Consider the following 15473-nt stretch of genomic DNA (forward strand, 5'->3'; position numbering starts at 1 on the left):
ACGATAAAACTCAGCTGGGATTCCTGCTCCTGATCGCAATCCAGGGCTCCCTGCTGGAAAAGTGCACACGGGTGGACGTTGGTTGAGAAAAAAACATTGGGCTCGGCGCTTGAGGTCAATCCGTGATTAAATAGCCCGCCAGCATTCACTGTCCAGATCTACACATGGGCAGCCAAATTGGGCAAGTTGTCAAAGTGTTAGCAGCGCCCAAAGAACTGCATCCCTGAACGAGTCAGTGCTGTCAGAGGCGAGGGGGAGAGGAGAGAGAAAATTAGAATGAGAAAAGAAAGAACTTGCATTCATAGAGTGCCTTTCAAGTCCCAGGACATCCCAAAGAACTGAAGTGCAGTGTTGTTTTGTAGTCAAACGTGCCAGTCAATTTGCGCACAGTATAGTCCCACAAACAGCAATAAGATGAATGATAAGGTAACCTGATGTTGGTTGAGGGATGAATGTTGGCCAGGACATCAGGAGAACTCCCTGATCGTCAAAAAACAAAATACCACAGGATCTTTCACACTCACCCAAACAGGAAGGGGCTCTGTTGAACGTCTCACCCGAGAGGCAGTGTAGCACTCACTCAGTGCTGCACTAAAGTGTCAGCCCAGATTACCTGCTCAAGTCCTGGAGTGGGACTTGAACCCATAACCTTATGGCTCAGGGGCGTGAGTGCTACCCACTGAGCTATTGCTGACACAACATTAGTGATGTTAAACTTGGGCTAAAGTTGTACCCTGGTATAAAGCCTCAAACACCTGTGGATATGGATTGAGTGACAGTTATTAAAAATGGGGGAAATCACATACTTGATTCAACTTTTTCTTTTAAAAGAATATGGTTTGTATGCAACTGTTGGAAGTCACGTTTTTTTTATTCGTTCATGGGATGTGGGTGTCGCTGGCAGGGCCGGCATTTATTGCCCATCCCCAATTGCCCTTGAGAAGGTGGTGGCGGCTTGCTAGGCCATTTCAGAGGGCAGTTAAGGATCAACCACATTGCTGGTGGGGCTGGAGTCACTTAGAGGCCAGACCTGGTAAAGACGGCAGGCTTCCTTCCCTGAAGGACATTAGTGAACCAGATGAGTTTTTACGACAATCCAGTAGTTACATGGTCACCATTACTGATGCTAGCTTTTTATAATGTCAACAAATGCACGTCAACAAATATCAGCAACATCGGAGAAGCTGGACGGTGACACTCAAGACTACCTGCGGACTCAACGAAAGGCACCTGGGAAACAAAACATCTTAAAACCCACACAGTTGCTTTTCCTTTACAAAGACAAATGGTTTTGTTGCTAGGCACTTTTTAAAGTAAAGTGCTGAGAGCAAACAGTTTTTTCACATCAAACCAGGAGTCAACTTGGGATCTTTAAAAGGCTTTCACCATTTCAACCCATAAGCACATTCAAAGTTCACAACCCTACTGGTCTTTGTTTTATCCCAAGTGGCTTTTTGAATCAGAACATTGTAGCTGCTCTCCTGATTTTGGTGGTATGCACAGTTAGCCTCGTTGTGCAATATTACTGAATGAAACTTAAACAGGTTGATGCCTGTGTTAAAATAGACAGAGGAATTTATTACGTGTGTTCAGTATTCATACAATAATATTGCTCAACATAACTCCTAGGTCTTGAAATTATCAAGTGAACCCAAGGTACAGAGTGTATATGTAAAATCTGCTGCTTTATCTCTCTCCCCGCCACATCCTTCCCTCTGGTCAAGTCACACCTTGAATACTGCACACAGTTTTTGTCACCACAACAACTTACATTTATATAATGCCTTTAACATAGTAAAACATCCCAAGGTGCTTGCACAGGAGCGTAATCAGACAAAAACTGACTCCGAGCCAAAGAAGGCAGTATTAGGATAGCTGACTAAAAGCTTGGTGAAAGGGGTAGGTTTTAAAGGAGTGTCTTAAAGGGGGAAGAGGTGAAGAGACGGAGGTTTAGGGAGGGAATTCCAGAGCTTACGGCCTAGACGGCTGAAGGCACGGACGCGAATGATGGGGCGAAGGGAGAGGGGGATGGACAAGAGGCCAGAATTGGAGGAACGCAGAGCTCTTGGAGGGTTGCAGGGCCGGAGAAGGTTGCAGAGATTGGGAGGGGGCGAGGCCACCGAGCGATTTGAAGTCGAATTTTAAAATCGAGGCGTTGGTGAAGGTGGGAGCCAATGTAGGTCAGCGAGCACAGGGGTGATGGGCAAACGACCAAGGCACAAGGGAGACATACAAGCCCGAGAAGCGGTGCAGAGAATGGCATACGGAGCTGATCTGTAGGGTGAAAGGACTTTGGTAGGAGGAAAGATCAGAAATACATGGAATAGAAAAGATTAATCCTGAGCACTATTTAAAGTCAAGCCATAATTAGAGGTCAATTTGGTCACGGGCACAAAGTTTCAAAAGGCAAGTTCAGGACTTTGGTCACCTGGAATTATCTTCCGGGTAGGATCATGCAGTCAAAAACTCTCAATATTCAAGGCGTACTTGAAAGCTGCGATATTGGGTGGGGGGGCAGAACTGTAGGTTGCTATGGAAGGGTAAGTTACATGGGCTAAATGGCCTGCCTCATCTGGACTTATCTTTTGTGATCTCCCTTTTCTTCTCATTGTCTGTAACCTATTTTCTGAAAACCCAAATGGGTTTGTTCCATGACATTCCTTCTCTTTTCCTGGATGTGCACGGCAAGTGCTTATGAGGCAGCTAATAGCTGTGGAGTCACGCAGCTTCTGCTAAAACTCTACAGGCTGGTTTGGTTTCCATCTAACGCACAAAGAAACAGCCTTGTTGTTCCAAAAATCGAGTTCTGTATCAGGTTACAAATTATTTCATATAGTGAAACCTGCACTAAGCAGAGACCCAAGGGACTCACCTTAAGTGCTTGCTTAATCCAGGTTTATCTGTGTTCAGGCCCAAGGTCACTAGCGTGCTGACTCCTTTTCAATTGCTCATATTGTGCCTTTTCAGTTTATCTGGCTTCAGACCCCTTTTCATCTTCTTGCTCTACATTTTCCTTTCATTCTCTTATCTGTATCACATTTCATTTTCCGTCCCTCAATATTTTTTTTTTACTTTGTTTGCATTTTGCCTTCACCGGGGGTGCTTACTCCAGCCTTCACTCTCTGCCTTTCCCCCATCCGACATGTTCAACAACAACTTGCATTTATATAGTGCCTTTAACATAGCAAAACATCCCAAAGTGCTTCGCAGGAGTGATTATCAAACAAAATTTGAAACCGAGCCGCCTAAGGAGATATTAGGACAGGTGACCAAAAGCTTAGTCAAAGAGGTAGGTTTTAAGGACTGTCTTAAAGGAGGAGAGAGGTAGAGAGGTTTAGGGAGAGAATTCCAGAGCTTAGGGCCTGGGCAGCTGAAGGCACGGCCGCCAATGGTGGAGCGACGAAAACTGGAGATGCGCAAGAGGCCAGACTTGGAGGAGCGCAGAGATCTCGGAGGGTTGTAGGGCTGGAGGAGGTTACAGAGATAGTTCACATATTCTCGGTAAATTGAACATCACTGCTGTCTCCAATCCGCACAACAGAACTGACACATCCAATGGGAACTGCAAAATGCTGAATTCACTTCAGCAATCAGTTTCTGGCAAAGAGCATTTCTGAGTGGCTTAAAGCCGGACATCATCACACCTGTGACAAAGAGGACAACGATACCTTTTTAAGGCTGTCCCCTCTCAGCTGGTAAAATGACCTGGAGTTCTGTCACCCTGCGATTAACTAAACCCTAAATGGTGTCCAGGACAAAGCAGAAATCAGATACCTTTGGAAGGACAGCACAAAATCTGCTACACAAAGCAACTCAGATGCATACAAAGATTTTGAACATGTTCTCCTTAGAGCAGAGAAGGTTAAGGGGAGATTTAATAGAGGGTGTTCAAAATCATGAGGGGTTTTGATAGAGTAAATAAGGAGAAACCGTTTCCACTGGCAGGAGGGTCAGTAACCAGAGGACACAGATTTAAGGTGATTGGCAAAAGAAGCAGGGGGGAGATGAGGAGAATTTATTTTTATATAAACGCAGCGAGTTGTTATGATCTGGAATTCACTGCCTGAAAGGGTGGTGGAAGCAGATTCAATTGTAACTTTCAAAAGGGAGTTGGATAAATACTTGAAAAGGAAAAATTTGCAGGGTTATGGGGAAAGAGCAGGGGCGTGGGACTAATTGGATAGCTCTTTCAAAGAGCCGGCACAGGCACGATGGGCCGAATGGCCTCCTTCTGTGCTGTACGATTCTATGTTATGAAAGCGGCTGTGTTACTGTTGCCATTAAAAGTTTGGAGAATGCATTACGTAGAGCACATCTATCTACATTATATATAAAGCCACCGCATCTAGATCACGTCTCGTCCATCGTACTTTAGGTCAAAAATGCAAATTTCTTGCAGCTGATTTACGAGTCTAAAAATTGAGCCAAAGAGCAATAAATCACAGAACATGTGTATCAAATACAAGGTGGAGGGGTAGAGAAATTACCTATGAGAAATTACGAAGGACATACATGGAAGCAACAAATCAGCATGAGCCATCAATAAAAGGTAGTGAACCAATGAAATTGCTCTCCCCCCACCCAACCCAAATCCTTTCAGCCGCCATTTTTGCTTTTTCCACCAAGTCGAGGATTATGACCGGTAACATCAACAAGATATAAAAGGTGTGGGCGACGAGAACACCACGAGGCAGAATTTTACATCGACCACAGAGCCTCAGTGGGGCGGGACCTCCGCCCGTTTCATGGGGTCAGGGGCATTTAAATGATTTCTGCAGTCGCCGGCAGCATCTGCCCCCCTGCCACTGGGTCGCCTGCCTCCGGTAGGGGATGAAATGGTCGCAGCATTTACCGTGGTGCAGCACGGCAGGTAGCAGATTTTTAAAAAAACGTTTTCTCTCTTCTTAAAAAAAAATGACTTTCCCACATTGCCTGGTGCAATCGATCTTGCACTTGGCAAAGCAGCCCATTAAAATGTAACCCCCCCCTCCCCTTCCCCGACAAGGACAACCTTGAACACCAGGAATGCATGATCTACAACAAGAGCATGCCAGGATTTTAAATTTGTTTTCCCCCACTCCCTTTTCCACCCGATTATCGGTGGAATGCCCATCCATATTTGGCCGCTCCTAAATCACAGTCTTAGGTCACTTCTGCCGGAAAATTGCGGAAGTGGCGTTGGATGGAGAGGAGTCAGCTGAACAGGTCTCCACCCAATGTATTTTTGTTAGGCAAGGGTATTAAGGGTTAGGGAACCAAAGCGGATGGATGGAGTTAAAGTACAGAGCCGCCATGATCCAACTGAAGGGCGGAACAGGCTCGAGGGGCTGAATGGCCCGATCCTGTTCCTATGTTCCCCCATTTCTGCACCCCTTGCAAAGTATAATCTCTGGCTCAGTTTATGGAATATCTGCTGATATTTTTAACAAACAAACCCCAAGGACCAATTTGGGAAATATTTTCCGATTTTGGAAGAAACAATAAACCCATATTAATTGTTTACGTATGTGTGTTTGTTATTTAAGTACGCACGGTGTAACTGTTATCTTGGCAACTATTCCCTACACAGATGTGACGAAGTCATTAAATTCCTACAGTTATGCAAAGCCAGACACTGCAGCAGCAAATACATCTTGAAAACATCCCAACAGAAAATGTTTCGGGAAACCATTAGCTTTGGGTTAGAAATTAAAATCCGCAAGTTCTGCATTTCTCATTCTCCTTCAGAGCCAAATTCCTGCCCACAGGTTGCAGTAAAATTATCAACAGCACATCTGGTTACAAAAAAAACCTCGATCCTCTCTTCGAGTTGAAGTTACTCTGAGCACTGAGCTTCTTTAGTGTGTCGGTGCCAATACAATATATGAGAGAAATCGCAGACTTAAGCCAAGATGCAGCTCATAACTCATCACTTGGGCCCAGTGGTTTACGATGTCGGAATAAGTCAAATTCCATTTTTATTACACGGGATTCCAGGTATCTTATTGATGTTTTTGCATTCTGCAATTCTAGGTTTTTCTCATGCAAACAGAAAGCCTAGTTCAGCACCTCAGATTCCTGTTTCAACCAACAGATGTGTTATATAAAGCTCCAAATAGTAAAATGCTCTCTTTAGGCAAAACCGTGGAAGGACGAAATTTATAATTGTGCTGCTGGGTGGGCAGCTTAAACGGACGGAGCACTAAAGTCCCCGCACGCAGTGAAATCCTTCGACAACTCTGCTCAGTTCTACAACTGCACGACTAACGAAGCACGTCTTAGAGACGTATCCTCGGGGAACACGCACTGCATCTCGTTTATCCTGGGCTGCAGTTCCCAGCAGGCTAAGAGAATGATGGGTTTCTGCATGGACTTAGCACTAAACACAGTTCATCAATCATCCGTCATTTCTATGCAAGCCACAATAGCACCCTATTTTTGCTCTCCTGCTCCCCCCTCCTGATTTTTAAGGAAGCATTTGTACAGAAAAGGTTGCACAATATTCCTCAAAATTAATATTACAAAACAAAGCAATTAAAATCAACATATGATTTATAAGGCACTGCGAGTGGCAGCTTGATTCAGTTGGTAACAGTTAGCTGCAACCAACATCTAAAACAGATTGTCTGGTCATTTCCTTCATTGTTGTTTGTGGGATCTTGCTGTGTGGAAATTGGCTGCCTAGTTTCCTATATTATAACAGGGACAGCACTTTAAAAAGTACTTCATTGGCTGTAAAACGCTTTGGGATGTCCTGAGGTCATGAAAGGCGCTGTACAAATGCAAGTCCATCTTTTTTTTTTAACATGCTCTATAATTGCAAATCTTTCATGGTTCAGGGTACTGAGTTAGACGATCAGCCATGATCATTTTGAATGGCGGACCGGGCCTGAAGGGCCGAATGGCCTACTCTTGCTCCTATTTTCCATGTTTCTTTCTTTTATCGTCCTGTATGGGGGGGGGGGGGGGGGGGGGGGGGGGGAGTCCAAAACTAGGGGTCGTAAATATAAGATAGTCACGAATAAATCCAATATGGAATTCAGGAGAAACTTCTTTACCCAGAGAGCGGTTGGAATGTGGAACTCGCTACCACAAGGAGTAGTTGAGACGAATAGCATAAATGTGTTTAATGGGAAGCTAGATAAGTACATGAGGGAGAAAGGAATAGAAGGATTTGCTGATTGGTTAGAGGAATTAGAGTGGGAGGAGGCTCACGTGGAGCATAAACACCAGCACAGACCTGTTGGGCCGAATGGCCTGTTTCTGTGCTGTAAATTCTATGTCCTGGACCCCTCCCACATTTGTCACCCATAAACACCCATCAAGAATGCTTCCCGCTATATTCTGTTACTGAAATGTCACGGCCACTTCACGCTCAGAGATGATTGAATCCTACCAAGGAACGAACAAGACAAAACCTGAACAACATGTTGAGACATTCCGCACCCCCAACATTTGGAATATAAAAGAAGCAATTATACTGTGCACAGCTGCACCAAAACCAAAATAACGTTCCATTTACTGACGATCACGTCGTTACAGTGACATGGCTCTGCAGGTGTTGATTGGTGATATCCTGCAATCTCCGCAGTAAACCCATAAATGTAGCACTCTCTGGGCAGATCGAGCCAAGAGGTCGACAGCAACCACCTGAGCGCTAATTCAATACCACCACACTTTACATACTTCATTTGCTCAATACACCACCATCACTCTATCCTGACCATAACTATCGACACATTATCCAACAGGCTCTGATTATCGCACAATCCCATCAGCAGCAACATGCACTTTTCTCAGACAAAATCATCATTTTTTTTTTTGCAGCTTAATAAAAACACAAACTCTGACCTGCGACTGTCGAAACTTGCAAATTAAAACCAGATGCAGGGCTGCTTTGGATTGCTACTTTACTAAATCACTTGCAAGTCAGCTATCAGCTGGAACATTTCTCCCCATCTGTCAGCCATACTTCCTCCTCATTTTCTGACATATTTTTCTAGTTTGCCCATTGTCGTCTCTCTCATCCCTCACCTCCCGAGACGTCCCCAGCGAACGTGAATCCACCATCTGCTTGACACACAAATGCCGAGACGTCACTAACGACCTTGTTACTTGGTACCTGCCGTCAGTGGCCGCTGCATTCATCAATTAAGATTAAAAGTGCTCAGGCAGCACCGTGGCTGCACTGTCAGAACCAGCTTTATTTGCAGGGATCCAGAGGTCGGGCATTAAAATTACTGCTCTTAGTCTCTCCTTGTTGTTGACAGTGACATCCACCTCCTCCTTCACCTAGGAAGTTCAGATCATACAGCAAAGGGGGACATTTATAGATCATATCCATGCCTGTGCTAGCTCCTCAACTGAAGCAATCTACTTTAATCCCATTTCCCTGCCCTATCCCCCCAATCTTTTTACATTTTTCCTTTTCAAATACAGCCCCCACCACTTAAAACATCCACGTTTAAAACAGGCAGTCGCTTATATCGACTAGAAATCGATAACATTATCCATTTGGATGAAGGTCAATCTCAAAGTTGCCGGTTATAACGTCTAAAGTGCTCCAATTATTTCGGGCAGAAACAGCTGTGTTTACGCACTAGCTCGTGCCTCGTTAAGCCGCACCGAATGTAATTAAAGAGTCTCATTGACGCAGACTTCACTTCCCTTAGGCTTCCGTTTCTTCTGAAATAGACCGGATATCAGCCCGTACTTAAGCAAATTCATTGTGTGAAGCGCTTTCCGATAACGTGACAAGGCGCGATGTAAATGCAGGGATCTCTCTTCTTTCTTTAGACGTATTTAAGCAAAAATAAAACTGGGTTTAAACTAAGTGAAGTCGAAGCACGAGCTCCAGAGACTTCAGTGCTACAGCCCTGGAAAATGCCAACTGACTTTCTCGTAGTCATCAGCAGGTTAAGAATTGACATAAAGAAAGGTCTTACAAGACAGTACTAGAATTTAACTCTCGTAAATAATCTTAATGTAAGGGAAATGCACTGGGCAAATGATTTTTTTTTAAAAAGTGATTTAAAAAGAAAGATTTTTAATCTTATTAACGCTGCCATATTATACCGGCCATTGCATACAGCGGGCAAATCGCACTCGCACGAACACACCCGCTACAAGCGGTGGGGGATTGTACTCATCCATATCTCTTTGAAATGACGTTTCAGTCTCTGCCTAGGCTGACACTCCAGTGCAGCACTGAGGGAGTGCTACACTGTCGGAGGTGCCGTCTTTCGGATGAGGCGTTAAACCGAGGCCCCGTCTGCCCTCTCAGGTGGACGTAAAAAATCCCGTGGTATTATTTTGAAGAAGAGCAGGGGGAGTTCTCCCCGGTGTCCTGGCCAATATTTATCCCTCAACCAACATCGCTAAAACAGATCACCTGGTCATTATCGCATTGGTGTTTGTGGGATCTTGCTGTGCGCCATATGGCTGTCATGTTTCCTTCATTACAAAAGTGACTGCACTTCAAAAGAACTTCATTGGCTGTAAAGCGTTTTGGGACGTCCTGGGGGTGGTCGTGAAAGGCGCTATATAAATGCAAATCTTTCTTTCTTTACACCAACACTAGTAGTAAGGCCAGGTATTCATCAGCAGTTTTCCAAACTGTGAGCCCCTGAACTCACGCAGGCTAATTGCGGGGGGGGGGGGGGACAAAGCAGAGGCTTAATAGTGTCCCTATCCTCTCTTTGCACCCCCCTCCCCGCCCCCCAAGAGGGAAATCTCTCCAACTCAGCCTGCCCTCCCCCACCATAGAATCTGGTTATATGAGGCAGGATCAGGAACTGGCCGGCTGCCTGCACTGGAGGTTGAGGGAAGCTGCAAGGGTTACCCAAAGGAGGGTGGGAACTGCGTTTACCTGTGTGGTAGAACTTCCCGGAGAAACCAAGGTTGAAGGTGAAGTTTGGGACCAGAGTTCTGAGTTTGTTTTGTGTGGTCAGTAATGCCTGAAAGAAAAAAAAAAGAGACCAGAGCAGTTTAGAGCCAAGTAAAGCAATCAAAGTAGCAGCTTTGGAACTCGAGTGGTCCAAGGCAGGCAACAGCCACAGTGCTCATTATTTTCTTGCTGTTTTAACAATTCCACCTTCAAATCCCAAGAAACACTTTAAACAGCAGCTACACTGACCAGTCACATGTACTGAGGCTTTGCTTGTGGTAAACCTCTTTGCAGAACTGCAGACATTTCCATATTTATTCTAATTTAAAAAACATTCCAGCCATTGTTCAATTAGATGTTGCCAAAGGACAAGCACTTCAGTAAATTTCCAGCAACTCAATCCAAGAGGGAGCCCTTACTTTGCACTGCCTTCTGTCAGTAACCATATGCAAGAAACAGTTCTCCCTGAACGGACCACTCTCAGTATGTGAGCGCCTGGCACATATTTAACACGATTTTCTTAAAAGGTCCCATTCATAAAATGTTCACATGCTGTCGATGAAGAAGATACGAGTCAGCCAAAGGACCACGACTGAAAGGGTTTGAACGTCGTAAGCTGGCGATGTGAAGCTCGAGTGGTTTCTACGATCTGGAAAGGACTGTACGACAGCTTGCGACTCGACACCTTTCGCCCATCACAATTTAGCACCTACCTTCGCTCAATTGTTAAACGTTACGTTTGAAACGGTCAATGTCCCAGTGATCTTGAGATGGTCTCAAATGAGTCAGTGATGTGACAGACTGCCCTTTACAATGATTTGAGATTAAAATGCCCACCATTCCTACATCACATAGAATCATACAGCATAGAAGGAGGCCATTCGGCCCATCGTGCCTGTGCCGGCTCTCTGAAAGAGCTATCCAATTAGTCCCACTCCCCAACTCTTTCCCTATAGCCCAGCAAATTTTTCCCTTTTAAGTATTTATCCAATTCCCTATTGAATCTGCTTTTCACCACCCTTTCAGGCAGTGCGTTCCAAATAACAACTCGGTGAATAAAAAAAATTCTCCTCATCCCCCCTGGCTCTTTTTTGCCAACTATTTCAAATCTGTGTCCTCAGGTTACCAACCCTCCTGCCACTGGAAACAGTTCTTCCTAACTACTCTTATCAAAATCCCTCATAATTTTGAACACCTCTATTAAATCTCCCCTTAACCTTCTCTGCTCTAAGGAGAACAATCCCAGCTTCTCCAGTCTCTCCAGATAACTGAAGTCCCTCATCCCCTCCTCACTTTCTGTTCTTATTGCAGAGTTCCAGCATACACAGTATTTTGCTTTTACTCTAATGATCTGTACTTGTTTCTGCCCCAATTTAGATCCTGCTCCAACATCCTAACTTATGCAGAGTGGTCTCAGAAAGCCAGCAGGTTTCGAACTAGCCATTTATGACAACCAATTGTGACATAGCCCAGGCCAACTTCCCTGTCACAAGGCAGGAACCCCCACTCCAAAATATAAAGCAGTTTAAATAACAACATGCTGTTTAAATGTTTGGTGGGAATTTAACTACAGATTATTAAATGCAAATTTTCGGGCTGTGCTTTGAAGGAACACTTTTGAAAAGAAAAAGCAATTTATTGCAGCACTGAGTTTACCATCTTTCACCTCACAATTACAGTTGGACTGCTTTTGTGGAAAATCAGATGCAGGTGGGACAAAATACATCTCAAAACCAATGTACCTGAAAACCCAAAGTAATTACAAAGTTTAGCTATTAACAATAGGATCATTATTCGGCTTAATATTTAACTCGTGGCAACCACTCATCCCTGGTGTCATGCTTAATTACACTTCTATTGAAAGTGTGCAGACCTGAAAATGGAACCCAAGAGTGAACGAAGCAAGCCCTCTGCATAATGAGTTACAAGACTGGAGCGATTCAGAATGTATTCAAGTACATGTTATACAAGGAGAAGGAATACAAAAGGCAATCATGTACATTGCATAAAGCAGGTTTAAAGATTCCCCCTTGATGTCCTGAACTGTGTTCAGTTCTGGGCACCGCACCTCAGGAAGGATATATTGGCTTTGGAGGGGGTGCAGCGCAGATTCACCAGAGTGATACCGGGGATAAAAGGGTTAAATTATGGGGACAGGTTGCATAGACTGGACTTGTATTCCCTTGAGTATAGAAGATTAAGGGGTGAACTGATTGAGGTGTTTAAGATGATTAAAGGATTTGATAGGGAAGAGCGAGAGAAACTATTTCCTCTGGTGGGAGAGTCCAGAACAAGGGGGCAGAACCTTAAAAATAGAGCTAGGCCGTTCAGGGGTGATGTCAGGAAGCACGTCTTCACACAAAGGGTAGTGGAAATCTGGAACTCTCTCCTTCAAAATGCCGTTGAGGCTGGGGCTCAATTGAAAATTTCAAAACTGAGATAGATTTTTGTTAGATAAGGGTATTAAGGGATATGGAACCAAGGCGGGTAGATAGACATTCAATGGCATTACCATCACCGAATCCCCCACCATCAACATCCTGGGGGTCACCATTGACCAGAAACTTAACTGGACCAGCCATATAAATACTGCGGCTACGAGAGCAGGTCAGAGGCTGGGTATTCTGCGGCGAGTGACTCACCTCCTGACTCCCCAAAGCCTTTCCACCATCTACAAGGCACAAGTCAGGAGTGTGATGGAATACTCTCCACTTGCTTGGATGAGTGCAGCTCCAACAACACTCAAGAAGCTCGACACCATCCAAGATAAAGCAGCCCGCTTGATTGGCACCCCATCCACCACACTAAACATTCACTCTCTTCACCACCGGCGCACTGTGGCTGCAGTGTGTACCATCCACAGGATGCACTGCAGCAACTCGCCAAGGCTTCTTCGACAGCACCTCCCAAACCCGCGACCTCTACCACCGAGAAGGACAAGAGCGGCAGGCACATGGGAACAACACCACCTGCACATTCCCCTCCAAGTCACACACCATCCCGACTTGGAAATATATCGCCGTTCCTTCATTGTCGCTGGGTCAAAATCCTGGAACTCCCTCCCTAACAGCACTGTGGGAGAACCGTCACCACACGGACTGCAGCGGTTCAAGAAGGCGGCTCACCACCACCTTCTCGAGGGCAATTAGGGATGGGCAATAAATGCTGGCCTTGCCAGCGACGCCCACATCCCGTGAACGAATAAAATTTTTTTTTAAAAAGTTGAGATACAGATCAGCCATGAACTAATTCAAAGGCGGAACAGGCTCGAGGGGCTGAATGGCCTGCTCCTGCTCCTATGTACCGCATTCAGTTTTAAGTTATGCTGATGTATAAGTGGGCATGTCTGCAAAGCAAATCAGTCGACAGTAAAGGCCTACAATGGGAGTGGCTCTGAGGTCAGAGAGATAATATACGAGAGTGCACCATAAAGAAGCTTTCAACGTGCCTTTTGTTAAAAGGACGTAAAGTGCCATTTAGTAATGCGCATCCTTCTCCCACCTTAAAATAACGCAATCCTTGCATTGACAAAGATGCACGGCAGCATCTTAAAAACCGTTCTGGATTAAATACGCTATCGTCAAGACTCCAGTAAATTATGTACGATCTTTCAGTCGACAGTTGAAAAGCAGTTCCCATGTACTGAAGCGGTTGAAAGCTGACACCACATGTGGCTCATCCAATACTATAACATTAGGAATCTTTCAGCTTTTTGACCCATCAAATCTTTCGCACAACGCAACATTTGCTTTCACAACATGCTGTCCAATGGCTCGTGACTGCTGGTTCCTATTCGAGTGAGTTTGTTTTAAAGGGAGGCATCAACAAGACCACGAGCATGAACTCCTTAGTGAACGATATTTTCGAGCCCACCGCGGGATGAGGACTGGCCCATTACAACAAGCGCCTCGGCCATCAGCTCCGGGGAGATCCAGACCGCCGTGCGCCCACTGCTGGCCAAACACGCCGTGTCGGAAGGGACAAAGGCAGTGACCAAGTACACCAGCTCCAAGTAAAACTCCGCAACGTACTGTACAAAAAACACTACCTTGAATGCTGCAGAAAGCAAGTCAGGGCCAGCTCGAAGACATAGGTGGGACAGTGATATACAAGGAAACACTCTGAACCCACCACCCATCTTCCTCCATCTGGAGTCCATAATGGTTTGGGGCCAAAGGTCTCTTCACAGCAGGAAAGGTTACAGTGATTAGCAGGAAAGGAGACACACAATTGGGTTAATTCAGACAACACTGCGCCCAAACCCCCGCTTTCCTTCTGCCTACCCAAGAAGCAAAAGCACGGCTCCCGCACATCTCTCCCCCGAGGAACATAACTCAACTCGTCCAAATGAAGCGAGCGGGTTTCTGTGACACAGCCTGGGAATTCAATAACCTCTCAGTCACCGGTCATCTGTCCGTTCATCTGTCTCATTAGGCTCCCCTGCTGGAAGCGGAGAATCCTCAATCCTGGAATACACTCCAATCCCATTCCAGCACTCAAATGATGTTGTGATAAGGATTGTGCTGTAACGAATGCCACAGAAGATAGCATTAAGTGTAATGGAAAAGGTGAGGAGTCAAGGCTTAACAACAACCACCAGCTGAAGCACTTGATTGAGATTGTGATGTGTACCTTCAAATTCATTCTATGGGGGATAATTTTAACCTAACCCGCCCAGTAGGACACTGATGGGATCAGATCAGTCGCCATTTACACCCCACCCGATTTTACTTTCTATTGAATCAGGTGGGTTAGGTTAAAATAACCCCCCAATACGAATAATGGAGAGGCTTTAACTGTCTATTTCTCCATCACAAACCGCCCCCTCCGTCCTCTCGCCTCGCCCCGCCCCCTCCGTCCTCTCGGCCCGCCCCCTCCGTCCTCTCGGCCCGCCCCCTCCGTCCTCTCGCCCCGCCCCCTCCGTCCTCTCGGCCCGCCCCCTCCGTCCTCTCGCCCCGCCCCCTCCGTCCTCTCGCCCCGCCCCCTCCGTCCTCACCTCAGACATCTCATGTGAAAAGCTCTATTCAAAGGAGAGCTAGGGGTTTCTCCCAGGTCCCAGGTAATATTCTTCCCTCCACCAACACTACCAAAACACACAATCGTTTCACTTGTCGTTTGTGGGACCTTGCTGTGCACAAACTGGCTGCCGAATTTGCCTAAGTCCCAACCATGACTAAAATACAAAAGGTTGTGTTGGCTGCAAAGTGGTTCAGGATGTCCTGAAGGTGTGACAGGCACTATACAAAATGCAAGTTCTTCCTTTTCTCTTTATGAACATGAAAAATTAGCTGTTTGAGGACAAAGCTCAAAGCACAGTAGCCAGCATAACTATTCCAATACCGGTTTGGGTCTGGTGTCCATAGTATAACAGCAAACAATGACTGAATTTCAAAGTGAAATGTGTAACTGCTGCATCCCTCCAAAAATATCTAACAATTACAAGTTGACCAAACAATTTGCAGAAACGCATCGCTCTCACTGCAAGCAAAACATGCCAAGAAACCTTACTGATACCACTGGCGGCTATGCCTTCAGCCATTTAGGCCCTAAGCTCTGGAATTCCCTCCCTAAACCTCTCCACCTCTCTACATCTCTCTCCTCCGTAAGT

The 15473-nt window shown here is 45.5% G+C and overlaps 1 protein-coding gene across 1 annotated transcript in view; it reads right to left on the reverse strand.

Annotated features, from left to right (window-relative positions):
* Positions 1–15473, reverse strand: part of ndst2a (N-deacetylase/N-sulfotransferase (heparan glucosaminyl) 2a) — an 84419-nt gene that overhangs the window by 50804 nt on the left and 18142 nt on the right. Inside the window, exon 2 of the mRNA XM_067972472.1 lies at positions 9848–9935. Coding sequence (XP_067828573.1) covers positions 9848–9935 — 88 coding nt within the window. The remainder of the gene's footprint in view (positions 1–9847; positions 9936–15473) is intronic.

The sequence above is a fragment of the Heptranchias perlo genome, chromosome 36 (genome assembly GCF_035084215.1).
Source record: "Heptranchias perlo isolate sHepPer1 chromosome 36, sHepPer1.hap1, whole genome shotgun sequence".
Taxonomy (NCBI): Eukaryota; Metazoa; Chordata; class Chondrichthyes; order Hexanchiformes; family Hexanchidae; genus Heptranchias; species Heptranchias perlo.